Below are 18,427 nucleotides of genomic sequence, written 5' to 3'. Positions count from 1 at the left end.
AAAGCAGAATGAAACTTGAACATGCCCCCACCTTGAGGTCCGGACAAACAGCACCATTTTGTGGCACCCAAAAGGAGGGTGCACATTTTGTATTACCATATTGTTGAGTCATTCTAGCAGACTGGTTGGTTGAATACCCCACCTTTCTGCCAGTGCAGGACCCAAGGCAGCTCACAGCATAAATTAGAACAGAAACAACTAAAAATGCATAATAGGATTTTTTTAAAAAAATTTAAAGAAATAGCCCTATTAAAAACAGCAGTGAAAATATGTAAAACCATTTAAAAGCACCCACACCCACAAATGTATTCCCCAGTATATTGGCTTTGAGACTTGTCACACATTAGCAATTCAGTGTAACTAGATATTGTAAAGGATCCTATGGAAGCCACAGCCAACACTTGTCATCACGCTTGTTCCACAGCATCTTAAATTCCTTTGGACAATCCAGTTAACAGTGCAACTAAGGTTGCATCTTGGACCCAAATTCCAGAGCCCTGCAGACCAGAAGGTCCCAAAGGAGAGTGGCAGATGATGAAGGCAAGTGCAAACAGAACGAGCATCAATGTACCTCCAAGGTTCATGATACGTCACCACAGCTTCCTTTCTTTCTTATTTCTAATAATATTTTTATCACGAGGCAGCTGACTAGGCATATACATGGTTACATGTGTTCATTTTATTATTTTTACTTTTGAAGTATATTTTTCTACAATGTTCTGAAGTAGATGTATTTAACAACAAGACAGTAGAAGCAAACTTCATTTTAGTCTTATAGCCATGATGGTGTTGTGACTTAAATCAGTGGTTCCCAAATACCCCACCCACCCACCCACCCACCGACCACTTGAAAATTGCTGAATGATCTTCCTGCTGGTTGCAGTATTTGCAATGAGCTATGCGAGATGCCATGGAATGAGTCTTGGCAGAAGCAGGAGCATAGACTCAATGTTTCATTTACAGATATATATATATTTAAAGAGTACAGATAAGAAATGTAAATGCAACAACATGCTCTGATGTGACAAACTAAGGACACACCATTTCTTTAAGGCAATTCTTGATGCCAAAATAATACCTATGATATAGCAGCACTTTAATTATAAGGGGAATAATTTCAAAAGCTTTCTCCATAGTTCAGAGCACAACAGCCACCTCTTTTGTTCGAAATACCGGAATCAGATTATACTTTAAAAGCCTTATAGAAAATGGAGCGTAGTGGCAATGAAGTTCATGCACTGACCTGGTTTTTTTCACGGACAGAACAGAAAGCACTGAGGAGCACCCTAATGATGGGCAAATGATTATATCGAGCTGCGACATGCAAACAGGTGTCTCCTGCCTAAAAATAAGGGAGGCAAATCACAGTAAGGAAGCTAACAGGATGCCTTAACACATTAAAGCTGTGGTTCTGTGGAGTAAGCTTGACTAGACACAGTGAGGAAATATGCATCTGGGTAAACATGCAGGGGCAAGTGCTGTACACTGGAAATCTGGTTAACCACATGGAGCAGTTGTGCTTCTTTTCCTCCAATATCCATGGTCCATTTAGTTGGTAACTAAGATATTATGGTTCAATAGCAATAGCCAGGTTATAGTTTGCAAATGTGAGGCCATCTTTTTTCGGTCAAGGGCCACATTCTCTCAGGGGCAAACTCTTGGGGGCCTCATGCAAGTTGTAGGTGCAGCCAGAATGACAGGTAGGAGCAGAGAGAAAACTGCTCTGGATCAGAGGTGTAGTGAGGTCAGGTGGTACCTGGTACAGAAAATTTCTTGTCACCCCTCCGATTGGTGTTTTTTTTGCTTGCAAAAATGGTTGTACGTTTTTCATTTTCTTTTTTTACAAAGGAATGTGGGTTCTGAGGCTCTGATAACAAGTAGGAGACTATGAACAGATACTTCAGTGTGGATTGTGTTTTGGCTTGTGCTATTTTATTTATATTTATTGTTTGTTTATTTAATAAAATTTATTTTTAAAAACCTGCAAAGTGGTTTACCCAAACAAAAAACAAAAAAAAACACAGCAGTAAAATCAAGAAAAATTAACAATCCTACTTTAAAACATACAAAAGCTAAAATATTGAGATTATAATTACTTCAACTTACTATGCATCTAGGTATGCTTGCCTAAAGAAGAATGCTTTTAGCAGGTGCTCAAAAAGAGTCTAGCAAAGCACGTGCTTTGTTTAAATTTCAGCCTTCACTGATATGCATGAAATTTCATATGTAGCTATATAATCCCTAGTGTAGTAAGGTAAAACCTTTGGAGCAGGCATTTTTTTAAAAAAAGTTTTTATGAAGCACCCTAGTAGGGCAGTAATTGTTCCTTGATAATTTGTCACACACACCCTCCATGATGGCACCTGGGGCGCCCCCCCCCCCTTCCTACGCCCCTGCTCTGGATTAACTAATCTGAAATAAAGACTACCCTGTGTCAATTTTCACCTTGGTGACCCAGCCTAATGTGGGTCTAGTCAGAAATAAGCTCCACTGGGTTTGATGGGGTTATACATATGCAGATGATGTTTTTTTAAGGTACAACACAATTGCTATCTTGAAAAACAAACAACAGTAATTCTTTCAGACTCCAGTATGCTCTATGCACTTGACTGAAAAATGGAGGAACAAAACACCGGAAGAAACTGAAGGCAGAGAGGAATGGTGCAGCTTCACGAGGCATCATTAATATGAGGTTGGGGTGCAAGCTGCCCTGCTGCCCTTATAAAATGTTTTTCTGCCTTTATTAGGTTGACTGCAAATTTGCTCCTCTCCTGTTAAAATGTACAGGTTTTTAAACCTTCAGAAAACTCATTCAAAACCATTCAACTGATAATTAATTTGGAATGGGACCGGCCACAATACTCATATCCAAGCATGGTCACATTATTTTTTTCCACTCAAAGACTGCATTTTCCACTCAAAAACTGCAAATATAGATTTTGGTAACACTCACATTATTTTTTATATCAGCCCGTGAGCCTCCAAGCAGCAGGACCCGAACGCTTTCAGAATGACTGTTTTGGCAGGCCAGGTGTAGTGGTGTGTTACCTGCCTTAGGAAAGAGATGGGGAGGAAACACAATAGTCACCTTTAGAAAAGAACAAGAAACTATCTCACACCATTTCTTATAATCCTGTTAGATTATAACTTTGTTATAAATTTTGGTAGTTTGCCCTTTGGCATTAAAAAGTGCCAAAATCAGATGTTAAAACAACATTAATTCTCTTTTTTACCTGTTTGATAATATCTTTTGCTATAAATAAACTTAAATTTCCTGAATTCAAACCAAGGGTGCTCTTGTTCATTTAAAATTTCTCTGATTTCTTTTTCTTGGCCATTATAATAGAACTCCCTAATCCTGTATAATTCCAGTTTATTGGCTACTTTTTTAAAAACAACAACAACTGGGTTCTGTTCTTGTTATAGAAAAGTGGAGCATACATGGGGGAGGGGAAGTAAATGGGAACTAGATAGGAATCACTTTGTTTCCATCTAGATTTGAAAAGTGTGATTGTAATTTTTAAGAAGGGACTTTGTGCCCATTCTAAGTCCTTAAGATGTGTCTTAAGGAAAATGGCTGCCACTACCAGGATTTTGTCTTTACACTAACCCACACTTTAACATTTTTTTTAGTAATGTCATAATTTGTCTTAAGTGATTTGCTTCATCATTAGGGAAACCCTATGACCCTTCACCTTTTGCCTTGTTTGATTTGTGATCACATACACAAAACAAACACCTTCTAGCAACTTTTTCCAAGAGTGTTCTGAAAGATTCACCAACCCAGAAGAACAGCATGAAAGCTGGCACAATTAGCAAAAGTCATCTCCCTGCTTTCTGCTGGTTGGAGTTTCCACTGAGTGGGATTATGCAAAACGAAACACTCTTGCTGATTTAGAAAAAGACAGGATCCAACCTTTGGCTGTCCCCCACCCCACCCCCCAGTCCTCTCTGCATAACGTTCCTCAAAACATAATATAGAAGAGAGGAGGAAGAACACCTGAGTCTCTCTCAAAAGTTTGCAACAAGAGCTTATCCTAGTGTCTGAAAGTCTCATGGAAGACAAGCTGTTTCCCCTCAGTTTTGCCATTCATGTGTCTGGCTTTCTTGTTTCTGATAAATGGGGGTTTTTTAATTGACATTTTCTTGTTTGTTCAATTCATTTTCACACGCTTCTGTACTGATTAGGGTGCTAAAAGGACTTTGATAGTTCTTCAGCCATAATTAATGCAACATTCACTCCCAACAGAGTGGTGTGTGTGCATTTGTGTGTGCACGTGTGTCAACTGCCAGAATACAAGTTTTCTCTCAAAGAGAATAATCAAGGCATAGTCCATCTTAAATGAAATGGAAGAGTGTTGCCAAGAAAATGCATTGCCACTTATCCAGAAATGCCTCCGCTGGAAACTACTGACGAGGAAAAACTCCCATTTAAAAATTAGTTATTCTTTTCTTTTCCTTTTTTCAAAGAGCAGCACTTGAATGCTCCTTTCTGCAAGCATCTCACCTTGTTTCTGGCAAGAACGTTTGCCCCTGCTTTAACAAGCAGTTTGGCAGACTGGCTGAATCCATGCCAAGAGGCTTCATGGAGAGCTGTGTTCCCATCCTGAAGGCAGAAGAAAAGCAGCAGTTTAGAGCAGTGTTTCCCAACTGGTGTTCCGCGGCACACTAGTGTGCCGCAAGACGTTGCCTGGTGTGCCGTGGGAGGGAGGCGGGCGAGAGCGCAAGGCTTGGGGCGGCAGCTGGCAGCGCGGAGCACGGGGCGCCCTTCGGAGGGCTCCGCATGCTTCGGGCAACAGGCTGCCGCCCCAAGCCTTGCGCGCCCGGCGGGAGCTCCTGCCGGGCGCGCAAGCCTTGCAGACACTCACCCGAAGCACGGGGAGCCCTCCGGAGGGCTCCCTGTGCTTCGGGCAACAGGCTGCCGCCCCAAGCCTTGCGCGCCTGGCGGGAGCTCCTGCCGGGCGCGCAAGGCTTGCAGACACTCGCCCGAAGCACGGGGAGCCCTCCGGAGGGCTCCCTGTGCTTCGGGCAACAGGCTGCCGCCCCAAGCCTTGCGCGCCCAGCGGGAGCTCCGCGCGGGGCAGACATCTGCAGCTTAGGGAGCCCTGCAGGACTTCCCCGCAGGGCTTTCCAAGCTGCGGATAGCAGCCTGCTGCCCCCCACGAGGGGTGCTCTTAAGCAGAGCGCCCCTTGGGCGGGGCAGACATCTGCAGCTTGGGGAGCCCTGCAGGACTTCCCCGCAGGGCTTTCCAAGCTGCGGATAGCAGCCTGCTGCCCCCCACGAGGGGTGCTCTTAAGCAGAGCGCCCCTTGGGCGGGGCAGACATCTGCAGCTTGGGGAGCCCTGCAGGACTTCCCCGCAGGGCTTTCCAAGCTGCGGATAGCAGCCTGCTGCCCCGCACGAGGGGTGCTCTTAAGCAGAGCGCTCCTTGGGCGGGGCAGACATCTGCAGCTTGGGGAGCCCTGCCGGACTTCCCCGCAGGGCTCTCCGAGCTGCAGATAGCAGCCTGCTGCCCTGCACGAGGGGCGCTCTTAAGCAGAGCGCCCCTCGCGCGGGGCAGACATTCACAGCTTGGAGAGCCCTGCAGGACTTCCCCGCAGGGCTCTCCAAGCTGCGGATAGCAGCCTGCTGCCCCGGACCTGTCCTGAAGGCTTGCAGCGGGAGGAGGGCTTTCCTCCCCACCGCCAACATTCAGAATGCTGTTCTGAATGTTGGCGGTGGGGAGGAAAAACCCTCCTCCCACCGCAAGCCCCGGGAAGAGAGGAGAAGCTGTGCGCCTTCTCTTCTGTTCCCGGACCTCCCACCGCAAGCCTTCAGGACAGGTCCCAGAACAGAGGGACTTTATATATGTCAATATAGGCACAGAGTTAATTTTTTAAACATTTTCTAATGGTGGTGTGCCTCGAGATTTTTTTCATGAAACAAGTGTGCCTTTGCCCAAAAAAGGTTGGGAAACATTGGTTTAGAGTACTTGTGTCCATATAGAGAAAATACTGCATATATCCGGAGGTGCTATTTATAATTCTATTTGGATGCCATGTTAATGACAGAAGAATTACTATACGCAGACCATGGGAATTCGCATACTCACTGCCACTCCCCCCCCCTTTTTTCAAGAAGTGAAACCCTCCTGGTCTCAGTCTTTGTTAACCCAGGACCAACATTTAACTTACATGAGGCTAACCAGGGTTGGAAGTACACTAGAAACCATAGTAAAGGTAAAGGTAAAGGTAAAGGGACCCCTGAACATTAGGTCCAGTCGTGACCGACTCTGGGGTTGTGGCACTCATCTCGCTTTATTGGCCAAGGAAGCCGGCGTACAGTCTCCGGGTCATGTGGCCAGCATGACTAAGCTGCTTCTGGTGAACCAGAGCAGTGCACAGAAACGCCGTTTACCTTCCTGCCGGAGTGGTATCTATTTATCTACTTGCACTTGACGTGCTTTCGAACTGCTAAGTTGGCAGGAGCAGGGACCAAGCAACGGGAGCTCACCCCGTCACAGGGATTCGAACCGCCGACCTTCTGATCGGCAAGTCCTAGGCTCTGTGGTTTAACCCAAAGTGCCCCTGCTAGGTGCAATCCTTGGTTAGCATTTACTATGATAAACATCCCCAATGCAGCCTTTAACCATGGTTAAGCTAAGCAGAAAAAAGATGTGTAAAGCAGGGGGCCTAGGGCTAAGGTTCATCCCTAGCAGTTACATCTAAGAACTTAAGAACAGAGGAAGAGCTTGCTGGATCAAGCCAATGGTCCATCTCGTCCAGCACCTTGTTCTCACAGCGGCAAAACAGTTGCGTGTGAGAAACCAGGAAGCAGGATTTGAGCACAAGAGCACTCTCCCCTCCTGTGGTTTCCGGCAAAGGTAGCAGCCCTGGGTGGGTTTCCTCAAAACAATGTGGTAATCAGCTCAGAGCATCCTACTACTTGAAGGGAAATAATCCAGTTGGACACTGCAGACACCCACCATACATGTAAAGCACACCCAATGCAAATTTAAAGCACTTGGCTGGTGCTTCCCCCTCACAGAGCTGTGGTTCCTAATGTGATAGGAATTTGGGGGTCTAGATATATGGTAATGTTCATAACTGCATGTACATAGATCAAGCACAGGTAGACTGACCTGAAGCCATTTTTTGATTCCTAAACTGAGCAAATGTTTCTCTGCATGGTCAAAGTGGAAAAACCTCCCCATTGTCTTTTCCTTCACAAATCCTGTCTTAATGTCTGTGTTTGAATAAGGGTTATTATCATTACAAAAGAATGGCCAGGCTACCAAGGAAATCCAATCAAGTAACCTGCCAGACAGGAGATAAACAAGGACAAGAGAAAAACAACATTTAAATTTCTGTGATGTAGGTGGGATGTATCTGAGGGGTGGTCTTAGGTTACACCCCTTCTGTGATGTATGCATAATGTTTCTGGGGGTGGTCTTGATCTACAGGATGGGAATTTCAAAAGTCTTTATAAGCCCTTGCACAGCATTTTTGTGGGTCCTCTTCCTCTCCTGCGTGTGAGGGGAGCACCCTGTTGCAACAGATCAATAAAGATCAAGCTTACTAGCTGCTTTGCTTCTCAATATTCTCTGGTTGGCCTCTGTTATTTTCTCCTACCAATAGGGAACCTATGTAAGGACTCTATATGGGCTCTTAGATACCCCATAAGGGAAAAGGGCATATTTTTATTTGCAACACTAACAAACTACAGTTCCCAGTATTCTTTAGGGGAAGACATATGCTTTGAGTTTATGTGGATCTGTAGCCCACTGCCACTTGAATACAACAAAAAAGGAAACATTAGTAACTAGTACAAAGATTAAGGAAGTTTGTGTAAGTATTGTATTTCCAGTGATGCTGCTGTGCATGTATGTTGCCATGTGCTGTGTCGTTTTGTATATAGCTATGATTGATATTTACTTATAAAAAATGAAGTTTACCAATACAGACGTGTATTTCCAAGACCTTGTAGTTGTGTTGTGTTATTCTGCATTATATTTATTTCCTCTACAGCAAATGACACAAACAAGTTGGAGAGAGCTTCCTCCAGAGACGACAACCTAACACAGAAAGAGAATAAACACAAAACTGGCAATAACCTTGTCTTGTCTGTCCAAAGCGCAGCCTTCGTGGATGAGAGCTGCTATTACATCTGTGTTCCCCACAACGGTAGCTCGATGCAAAGCTGTCTGGTCACCCTGCAAAGAGCACCCATTATTTACTAACACACATTTTATTTCAAATCTACATCAACATACATGCATATCAATTAGCCGCATCAAAACATCCCATCCCCATAAGCAGCAACATACACAGTGCTACTGAAATACTGTATGAGTTTAAGAGCAAGCCACACTCTGGTTTCCAAATTGTGCAACATTATACTGGTCTAGCTATTAGCAGATAACCTAAGCAATTAGGTCACTTCACGTGTTATACTTTTCCTACACAGAAAGAATTCCCATTTAGAAAAAGAAGAACAACATGAAACTTGAGTGTAGGCTGTTGTCACATGTGAAGTTTTGAAGCATGAAAACTAATGCGCTGGCAACTGTATGTGGTGAACCACAGAGGTTATCATGCTCCGCCCACCCCCCATCGTTTTCCTTGTAGAAGCATTACATGTCGTAACCATTAACTGCTGGTAGCTTACAATTCTGAAAGTCATACCCCACTCCAACACACACTGTTTACAAATCATGGGCCTCACCATATGTCTTCCCTAGCAAACTTCTACCTAGCACTATGTATCACCAGATCAGCAGATTAACTGACTCAGAGTCACTCAAGTAGCTCTGAGTGTTCCTCAATCATCTAGTTTTTTCAGATGGAACAAAATCAGGCAAAGTTCAGCAAACTGACAGGCAATTTGACTGACGTTTGCAATATCCATTGATATCTAGATAGCCCAATGAAGTATACAGTTACAAAGGCCGCATGTTTGACTGGTCAACCAACTATTTGGATGTGTGGTGGGGGTTTTTTTAAGCCTTATGCAGCCAGTGGGGCTGTGTTGCTCTCCTGGCTTACCAACACCATGTGCCACGGCTGGTTACTGAGAGGAGAAAGGGAGAGGCAGCAGGGAGCTTGGCACAGTGAAGGTGCAACATCACAGCTCCCCACACTGCACCCACAACATGGCAGTTTCCCCACTGCCTTGCCCTCCCTCTTGGTAACCAGCAGCATCACACACCTGCTGGCCACTACTGGGGCTTATATTTAATGAAGAGGAAGAAACAGGCCATGATCCTTGGCTGAGTGTTACATCAGAACTAGGGGTGATGGTTTGTTTCATTTGCAACAAACCATAAAATCTGTCACTAATATTTGCCCTTGGGATTCCTAACTGGTTTGCTGAAGCGAAACAAACCACATCCCATGGATCAGACATTAACACTAAACCAGGGCTGTTGGTTGTTTCACCCCACCATTAGTAGGGAGATGAGCAGGACAGGAAAAGCTTTTCATGGTACACCATTAGGGTTACTGTGACGTGCAAACTGGGTCAACGCATGTTCAAACCGCATCCACTTTTCCTAGAAGCTATGTCTGTTTTCAGTCTAAATAAAGAAGTTGGAATGTAAGTTGAGTGGCTCCACGCAATGCCTGGCCTGCAGCAAAGTGGTTATGTGACAGTTTGCAATTTGACCCATTGTGAAGCTATTGGGGAAAGTACAGAAAATATCTTCAGATAGCAGCAGGAGACCATTTTATTTGTACAAACATTTCAAGGAACACAGAGTTCTCTTAGTGGCATGTTCAGATACTATTTTCTTTCAAATACTATTTTCTTACTATTTCAAATGTTACTCAAATGTTCAAAAAAAAATAATAGAGGCCAAATTATAAAAGATCATAAAATCAAGCTACATTTTTCACTGGGATGGGACTGAAATGAGCTACTATGATTCCCGGCAGCTCAAACCCAAAGCCTTCTAAATGGCACTGCTCAAGAGCCAGCTGTTGCAGATAGAATGGATTAGGCTGATGATTGTTTTTGTTTCATAACAAAAGACCCACTTGCTCACCCGCTTGATAGATTTTTATTGTAACAATTATTTTAATTAGATCAGAGTGACAGCAACAAGAAAAACTAATGTAGTTCATTAAAGGACTTATTAAACATACTGGCATTTGAGGAAGACAACATATGCTCTGGGAACCATTTCCCTCCAATTAAAAGAAATCTGAAGTCACAAACAGAAAGATGTATTTCCAGTGCAATAACAAAGAGTAATTGAAAGACAACCAACGTCAAGGTGGAAAAATGTTTTATAAATAGTGTCCAGGCCAGTTTGCTTTGGCTATCAAAGTCATGTGTTCTGTTGCACATAAATCAGCTACATCTGTATATATCCACACAGGATAGCACATAAGAATGACTAGGAGTGAAGTGGGTATTTTCACTCAACACAAAAGAGTGCGACAGTGTTCTCAAAATATCATGGGAAATAATTAGAGCTCCTTTCCTCCCCTAGTCCCGACTACATCATGTGCTATGGAGGATGAAGGTGGACAAATGAAGAGGAAATTGTGCAGTGTTAATTGCTGTATGCACCACCAAAATATAAATGTCCAACTAGCCAAAACTAGCCAATAAGAGCCACCTTTGAGGCACAGTATACCCGTCTACCCTCCATTATTTTCATGCAGAAACTATTTCTTAAGTGCAAGGTCATTCATAGCTGGCCAGTGACTTTTATGAGTCCAGAACTGTACAACAGATCAGGAATAGGGAATGCATTGAACAAGGGGTTGCTGGACCACAACTTCCATCATCCATGATCACCGGCCAGGCTAGCTGGGGGTCGATGGAAGATGCGAGCTCAATAACACCTGAAGAGCCACAAGATCTCCACCTCTGCTTTAGATTTTGGCAATGCCAACAATTCCCAGGAAGCATTTCCTTTAAATATGGTAACCACAAAACAATTAGTGGGACTCTTGTGTGAAAAGGACACAGGTAGGTAACCTTTTGGCAAAGCATATTTTTTAAAAAGCCAGACATGCAACCATGCACTTTTAAAGTAGCTCTGACATGCCAGATGGCCAATCCAAATGGTACATGCAACTGTGTCGCAGAGAAGCTGAAGTTAACGGTTCTAACCTCCTTCTCTCTTTGCAATCTTCTAGGATCTTTTCTAGCCTTTCTCCTCTGTTTTTTCTTATCTTTTTCTTCCTTGACTTCTTTAACCAGGGCCACTTTTCCCTTGACTATTTCTGAGGTATGTGCTGTATGAACACTCATTGACCAATCAGAGATGGCATCAGGATTCCAATAAGGGCTTGCAGGATTAGCAGGGAGAAGGAAAGAGTTACTTCTTGGGGTTTCATACTCTACAGAGCTGGTCTCCACAGGCTGAAATTCATAATAATCCCATTCAAGGCCACTGGAGGTCATTCTTCAACTAATGATAAGGTCTTTTACAATATGTTAACGATCAACATCTGTAGAACATGAAGTCAGCATTTTAAATCCTCCACAACATTTTTAAGAGTTTCTTTATGTTATGCAACATTTGGCAGATGGAAAATTAATTGGGCAATTATGTATTTACTACATAGGATATAAAAACAATATAGTTATTGACTTTCACAGTTCACTGGAAAAAAACAGGATAAAGGACAGTCTTTTGAAAGTTGAGAATATTTGCAATCCAGGAGGCTGCAGAACTATGTTTCCAAGTCCACATTTGCAAGTTCTTTCTGGTGTACAACAACCACTGTTGTCTAGTAGCTGGAGTGTTGCTACCAGGACTGAGGAAACCCAGCTTCAAATCCTCAGTCAGCCATGAAGCTTAATGAGTGATCTTGGGCCAATTACTGCTTCACAGGATTGTTGTGATAATAAACTTGGGGAGGGAAAATCTTGTACACCACCTTGAACTCCTTGAAGGAAAGGTGGAATATAAATGCATTCAATCAATAAAAGAGGTACAAATATCTCAGGTGGGATGTAAATGGATAAAAAAAAATCCACAGTGACCTTGAGTGAAATCCAACAAGAGCCATACCCAGAGCAGATCCACTCAAAAACTCAATGAACTTAAGTCAAGCTCTGAATACAACCTAGTTGGATACAACAATTGGATTTCATCTATGCTATCTACTAGCTGGAGGAAAGCTACAGGAAGAGAGAATATGATTACTTCATCAAATGAATATACCCGCTCTGTATAACTTGTACATAATGTGACTTTCAATAATAAAATCACTTTCACCCCAGCTAGTAAAAGGTTTTTTGAGCACAACATTCATGCTGCACAGATTTTATGAGAGTCAAATTTTGCCAAAAATATGAAAATAAAGGCTTCTTTCAACGTTTGTTTTTTAATGTTAAGGCTGATCACAATATATTAGTTCAATGAATGGCAAAGAACCATCCACTAGGAGTACAAAAATAGAGTGATTTCCATGCCATAAAGCATTTTGGTTCTGCTCAGAAATGCCCTGAGCATTATAAATGCAAGCATTCTTCCCATGGGTTTCACACCTCTGAATGGCATGAATGATGTGATGGTGGGTGGTGGTGAGTTTCCAGCTCTAAGAAAAGTGGAACCAAAAAGAACAGCAGTGAAAAAGATTAGTGAGGTTCAGGGGTGGGAATTTAGCTCCCTCAAAGCACTAATTTCACATGGAATGTTTGCAGGTGTGAACATTCAGCACAGCTTAGCTCTGAGCTTCCTGGAGGAAGGAAAGGCCTGTGAAATCTAAAAACACTTGGTGTCTGTCCAACACCATATTGAAAAACCTTTTACTTCTCTAAAAGGCAACATCCACTCTTTATTTATGCTTAAAATTTGAAAGGTATCTGGCAAAACGATCCTTGCAGATTTTGAAAATATGCCCCAAGGCACCCATCTACAGGACCACTGTCTTTGACCACCCCAGTTACATGCTGTCCTATAAAGCTTTAAAATTAGGGTCCTTCCAGATAGGGGTTTATTGTGGAATTAATGCTTCTCCTGCATGCAGGGTTCTGTTGTTGTTTGTAGTATCCATACAACTTTGTCAGCATCAAAATGCCAACCTCCCCACAAAATAATAATAATAATAATAATAATAATAATAATAATAATTCAGATGTACACTTTCTGTGTAAAATCCAACGTAGAGGAAAAGCCTGTTTCCTATGAACCATTTGCAATATTAAGCTGCCATCTGGAAGTACCCTTAGTAAACAAAGCAAACATCTGTTTTGAAACAGAATCAGTCTCTAAAAGGAGACAACTTGTTGCAGTGTTCTTTGGACTGCTAACCCAGAGACAGAAGGGCTTTCGCTGGTGTAAGAACGGTTAGAACTACTCACATCATCCTGAAGATCCACATCACAGCCTGCTTTGAGCAAAATCTGGGCAACGCGGAGATGACCCTTATAAGCCGCAAGATGGAGAGGTGTCCTCCCATGCTGTAAAGCAGAAGGTAGCAATTGCTGAAAAAAAATCAAAGCCAGCTGCTGGTACACAGCATGTTAGCAACCTTATACCAGAGACATTCCTAGTAAATGAATATTGCAACACTACCAACTATATGTACTTACAAATGTATGGCCTCTCTTCATAGTCATGAACCTGCACTTCTCTCTAGGAGTATCAGATGCTCCTAATTTCCATTGTTTCACCCACACTTTCATTTCCCACTAGAATTCCATTTTAGGCCAGCAAACCAACTCACTCTAGAAGCAAGCAACCATAAATGCTGGCATATATGGAAGAAACCAACCAATATTAAGAAGAAGAAGAAGAAGCAGCGTTTGGATTTGATATCCCGCTTTATCACTACCCAAAGGAGTCTCAAAGCAGCTAACAACCTCCTTTCCCTTCCTCCCCCACAACAAACACTCTGTGAGGTGAGTGGGGCTGAGAGACTTCAGAGAAGTGTGACTAGCCCAAGGTCACCCAGCAGCTGCATGTGGAGGAGCGGGGACACAAACCCGGTTCACCAGATTACGAGACTACCGCTCTTAACCACTACACTACACTGGCACATTAAGCAATGTGAAGTCCATTTATTTCAATGGAAGGGATTTAAGCAGGTGCTTAACTGTACAACAGAAAGCAAAAGAACTTGAAGTGCAATCTGAAGCATGTCTACTCTGAAGTAAATTCCACAGAGTTCAATGGGACTTACACCCAGATAAACTGCAACTTTTAAAATTGATTAATTTTGCCCATATTATTTTATTGACTTTATCATTATCCTTTGGAGTGAGCACAGAAATCATTCATAGTGAACAGAAAGCTCTGTGAACATTGAAATGACATAAAATCATCAATTTCATACAGTGGAACCTCTGTTTTCAAACGAAATCTGTTCTAGAGGTCCATTTGACTTCCAAAACGCTCGAAAACTGAGAATCAAAGGGTTGTCAGCAAGTTCAATGGAAAGAAATGAAAAATGCACATTGGAAGCCATTTGACTTCCGAGGCGCATTCAAAAATGGAAGCATTCACTTCCGTGTTTTTGGCATTCGGCTTCCGAAGTCTTCGGCAGCCAAGACATTTGGAAACTGAGGTTTGACTGTAAGAATATAGGATGAGTCCTGCTGGATCAGGCCAAAGATCCATCCAGTCCAGCATTCTGTTCTCACAGTGGCCAGCCAAATATATATAGAAACCAGAAGCCCACCCCCACCCCTGTGTTATCTGTTGTTTTCAGAAAAGAATGTGTGTAGAAACAGAAAGTGCAGCTATCAAGATACACACTTTTTATTTAAATAAAACAAATAGCCCACCAAGCAATCATAAAAGCATAAACAAAAGGCAGGAAGACCTTTTAAAAAAAAAACTATCAACAGAACTAAATTAAGCCAGGAAAGGCTGGGAAAATAAAAAAGGTCTGCATTGCACCAAAAATGGAACAAAACAGGCATGAGATGGACCTCTCTGTGGAAACAATTCCATAATTGGGGCACCACATGACGAACAATTTGGGATCATGAACTAATTGCAAAGTTAGATGTTTCTTGTAATTAGGGATATACTAATCAGCAGACTAGCTAGTGGAACTAACCAAACGGAACTAAACATCCACAGAAGTGACAATCAAATAATATCGCCTGAACTCCAATTAAGTTTCACTGAATTACTGCTCAAAGTCCGAAAAATTATACTTTTTTGGGGGGATAGGGGATATGTCCCTCTATCAACAAGGAGATAGCATTACACCAGAAAAAGAGAAAAAGCTAATTAAAACCACTGGTCTGCCCATCAGTGCCTCCTTTTCTGCCTCCACCACTTTGGGTTGCCAGTTCTGCATTGCCAAAAAAGAAAACACCACACCAAAAAAGAGAGGACATATCTTTGCATAAATGGTGCATATGCTTGCATATATATGCACGTAGATGAACACTTCGAAAGAATCACTAGAAAGATAATAAATGTCACCATAGTGGGGAAGAAGCTAGCCAGGGGGGATCTGTGTATCTCCTTAATCTGCTGCCTAGTTGCAACTTTAACCCTGCTCTCTCTTCTTATAGTTCCTTAACTTGAAACCACACTTGGGTGGATTACTCTTTAAGAGAGAGTGGTCCTCTGTAGGACACATGGCCACCGTAACACAACCACCTTGGACAACAGAATTCCAACCAGCTCAACAGCATATACATCAGCCCCACAGCAAAGTTACACAGATCCCATAGGAAGATACATGGCATGGAGCTACATCATGGGCTGGGACTTTTGACAGCATCGTGATGTTGCCACCATCACCACTGATGATTGACACCTTGCATGAATATTATGGGGGCATAACATCATGTTGGCAGGTGTTGGCGGAGTTGCCAAGAATACTTGTGGGAGTGGCTGTGTACTATGTTATCTCTTGCCTCTACAAGCACTGTTTTGCTTTTTACTTTGCTGCTGGGAGTGCATAGGATTGTTACATTACATAATACCATATTGGTATAAAGATTGCCAGCATAGTGAGATCATAATTGTGGTCAGCCCACAGCAGGGTTTTGTTCTTGTTCTCTGCTTGTCTGTTTTTTACTGTCCGTGGCTGATCTAACTGCAGCTTTGAGATATATTTAAGGGGGGGGGGGAGCAAAACAAATCAGTCCTAAGGTTTGATTGCCATTCTAGAGATAATCATATGAAGACGCACCTATGAGCAAAACAGATGTCCAGAATCCTCAACTCTGTCAGAAGACGGTGAATGGAACCAATGCTTGGAATTAACAAATCACCACAATCTATTTATCCATCCACTCTTCCCCTATCAGACAGTAATGGAAGGAGTCCTGGAATTAAAGAGTAACAAGATGCTCTTGAAAAATGCAAGTGTGTCATTTAGTCAAAAGAATGCCTTGTCCAATGGGAGTCTTCTTCCTCCAGGACTCTGTTTCAGATGACTTGGTCTTGTAAGGATACCAAGGTGGGTCTTTTTAATGGCAACCTCTCTTACCTAGCTAAACATTTCTTTTGGAAGGCATTTGATCAAGTCTGTAACAGAATGCCATTTTAATCCCACTGTATCTTCTATATTTGGACTATTTCATTTAATTACATGGCCTACATGACTCCTGCCCTATAAAACAGAACATTCTTCCAATATGCTTTCAAATAGCTTTATTCCTGTGCATTTTGGTTTCTTTTTATTATAACTCACACTGATTTACTTGGTGTCTGCAGCACAACTCATCCCACCCCTCATTTCAAAAAGTCTCAGGCAATGTGAGAATCTATTAAGTTCTTAAATTCCACAAACAGAAAGCTGTAGCTTTGATAGCCACATATACAAGTCTGATCTGATTCAAACAGGACCTTTTCAAAGGCTGTCATATAAAGTCAACAGCTGGTTGAAACCTTAGGAGTACATTTCCTTTTATTCTTCCCTGGAGAATATCATCCAGAACTTGACACTACTTTCAGCTGACTACGTAGTAAGATGGTTCAAAGAATCTCTTGACAATTTCACCCCCCCCCCGAACCTGAATTGATAAATGATTCAGAGATGCAAAACATAGATGATAAATATGAATTTAAACAAGTTTAGCCCTGTAGTCAGTGTTGGCAGTGTTTCACCCTATTAGGGCAAAAAAAGAGGGACACTGTAATGGTTCTAGGGGTTGCTCGTGCGTAAGCTGGTGCCTATCTCCCCGGCTGGGTGCAAACACCTGGCTGGGTTGCCAAAGTGAACCTTTTCTGTCCGGACAGCCACTCACCCGTGGCTGACTCAATCGCTGGCAGAATCCGTCAGTGGGCGTTTCTTAAACTTCTTCCAGCAAAGAAGCTCTTTGATGCCTAGTCTCCTCCTACTCTCTCTGCGCGAAAGCCTTCTGCGCAAGGAGGGCGTAGGCAATGGAGGACCCCTACTCTCCCCGCTGGTCCCAGGCAAGGAGTCATGGGACCGCCTTGCCACTTCCCTCATCTGCCCCCCTTCTCCACTGGTGCTACGCTGATTCTCTTCCCCAGAAGACGGGCTGCTTCTCCCAATCCCTGGACGCTCTCTGGAATCCCTCTGGCTTTTGCTCTCTCCCTCCGGCACTGATGGCAGTTCCCTGACAGACACATTTGCTGACTTCTACTTTTAACTATGGATTGTTATGACGACTCTCATTTTACATACCCATGAAAAAGAGAACATGTCCTGGAAAAAGAGGACATGTGGCAACCCTTCCTTCATATGGTGTGGGTCCACAAACAGTGGATGCAGCAGGGTTTTCTATGACCATATGAACTTGACATGCCAGAGTACATCATAGTCAGTAATAGTAATTCCCCAATAGTGCTTCCACACTTGATTGTGGGAGGCATATGTTACCAGAGCTGGCACAGCGCTAACATTTGGCAACAAGTCAGCACATGGCAAGTGAACATGGTTTATACTTCGAAGCTTACTTCCAACCCAACTAACAAAACTCTGTTTTGCTGGATTCTGATGTGGCATCACAGATATGCCTGTCTGACATGGAATTTTCACAAGCACAATCTGAAAATTGAAAATGTTAGGGCTCGATCCTGCTTTCCACTTGTCCCACAGCTTTCCCCTGGGAAATCCCACTCTTTACCACTGAATCAGAGCAAATGTCAATTGCATTTTCCACTTTGCTCCAATTCAGTGGCAAAGAGAGAGTTTCCCCAGGGGAAAGCAGCAGGACAAGCAGAAAATCGCTCAGACCCATGGGTTCTAAGCACAGGACAAGCAGGAAGTGTGGATGAGCCCTTAGGATTTTTAGGGAAGAAAGACCTGTGACAGAAGGTACTTTTCAAAAAAATGTTTTTTAAAAAAACCCTTCCAAATGGATAGCGGAAATGTGAATTCTGAAGTTTGCAGGGTGGCTGGGTGTGAAGTGGCAATCTGTAATAAGGAGGTGGGGCTGTTGGAGAAAAGGAAGTAAAAAACATGGTGTTGTCTGCCTGTAGGGCCTAGAAAGAGATTTATACTCTGCCACTAGCCAAGGGACCAGATAGAGAGGTCTTATCTAGGTGACA

At 42.9% G+C, this 18,427-nt stretch overlaps 1 protein-coding gene across 12 annotated transcripts in view; it reads right to left on the bottom strand.

Annotated features, from left to right (window-relative positions):
• ANKRD6 (ankyrin repeat domain 6) overlaps window positions 1-18,427 on the bottom strand; it is a 68,838-nt gene that overhangs the window by 10,401 nt on the left and 40,010 nt on the right. For 4 of the 12 annotated variants that reach the window (XM_081856956.1, XM_081856961.1, XM_081856962.1 and 1 more), the window contains exons 3-8: window positions 13,303-13,425; window positions 11,101-11,352; window positions 8,093-8,191; window positions 4,508-4,606; window positions 2,954-3,052; window positions 1,244-1,342 (exon numbers count right to left, since the gene is read on the bottom strand). In XM_081856956.1, the coding sequence (XP_081713082.1) occupies window positions 1,244-1,342; window positions 2,954-3,052; window positions 4,508-4,606; window positions 8,093-8,191; window positions 11,101-11,352; window positions 13,303-13,425 (771 nt within the window). Of the gene's footprint in view, window positions 1-1,243; window positions 1,343-2,953; window positions 3,053-4,507; window positions 4,607-8,092; window positions 8,192-11,100; window positions 11,442-13,302; window positions 13,426-18,427 lie in introns of those variants that run through there. The other 8 variants (XM_081856963.1, XM_081856966.1, XM_081856967.1 and 5 more) reach the window with 8 other exon arrangements.

This window comes from Podarcis erhardii (assembly GCF_964252035.2).
Source record: "Podarcis erhardii genome assembly, chromosome: 3".
NCBI lineage: Eukaryota > Metazoa > Chordata > Lepidosauria > Squamata > Lacertidae > Podarcis > Podarcis erhardii.
Note: the sequence above shows the minus strand (reverse complement) of the source record. Positions and strands in the feature narration are given on the sequence as shown.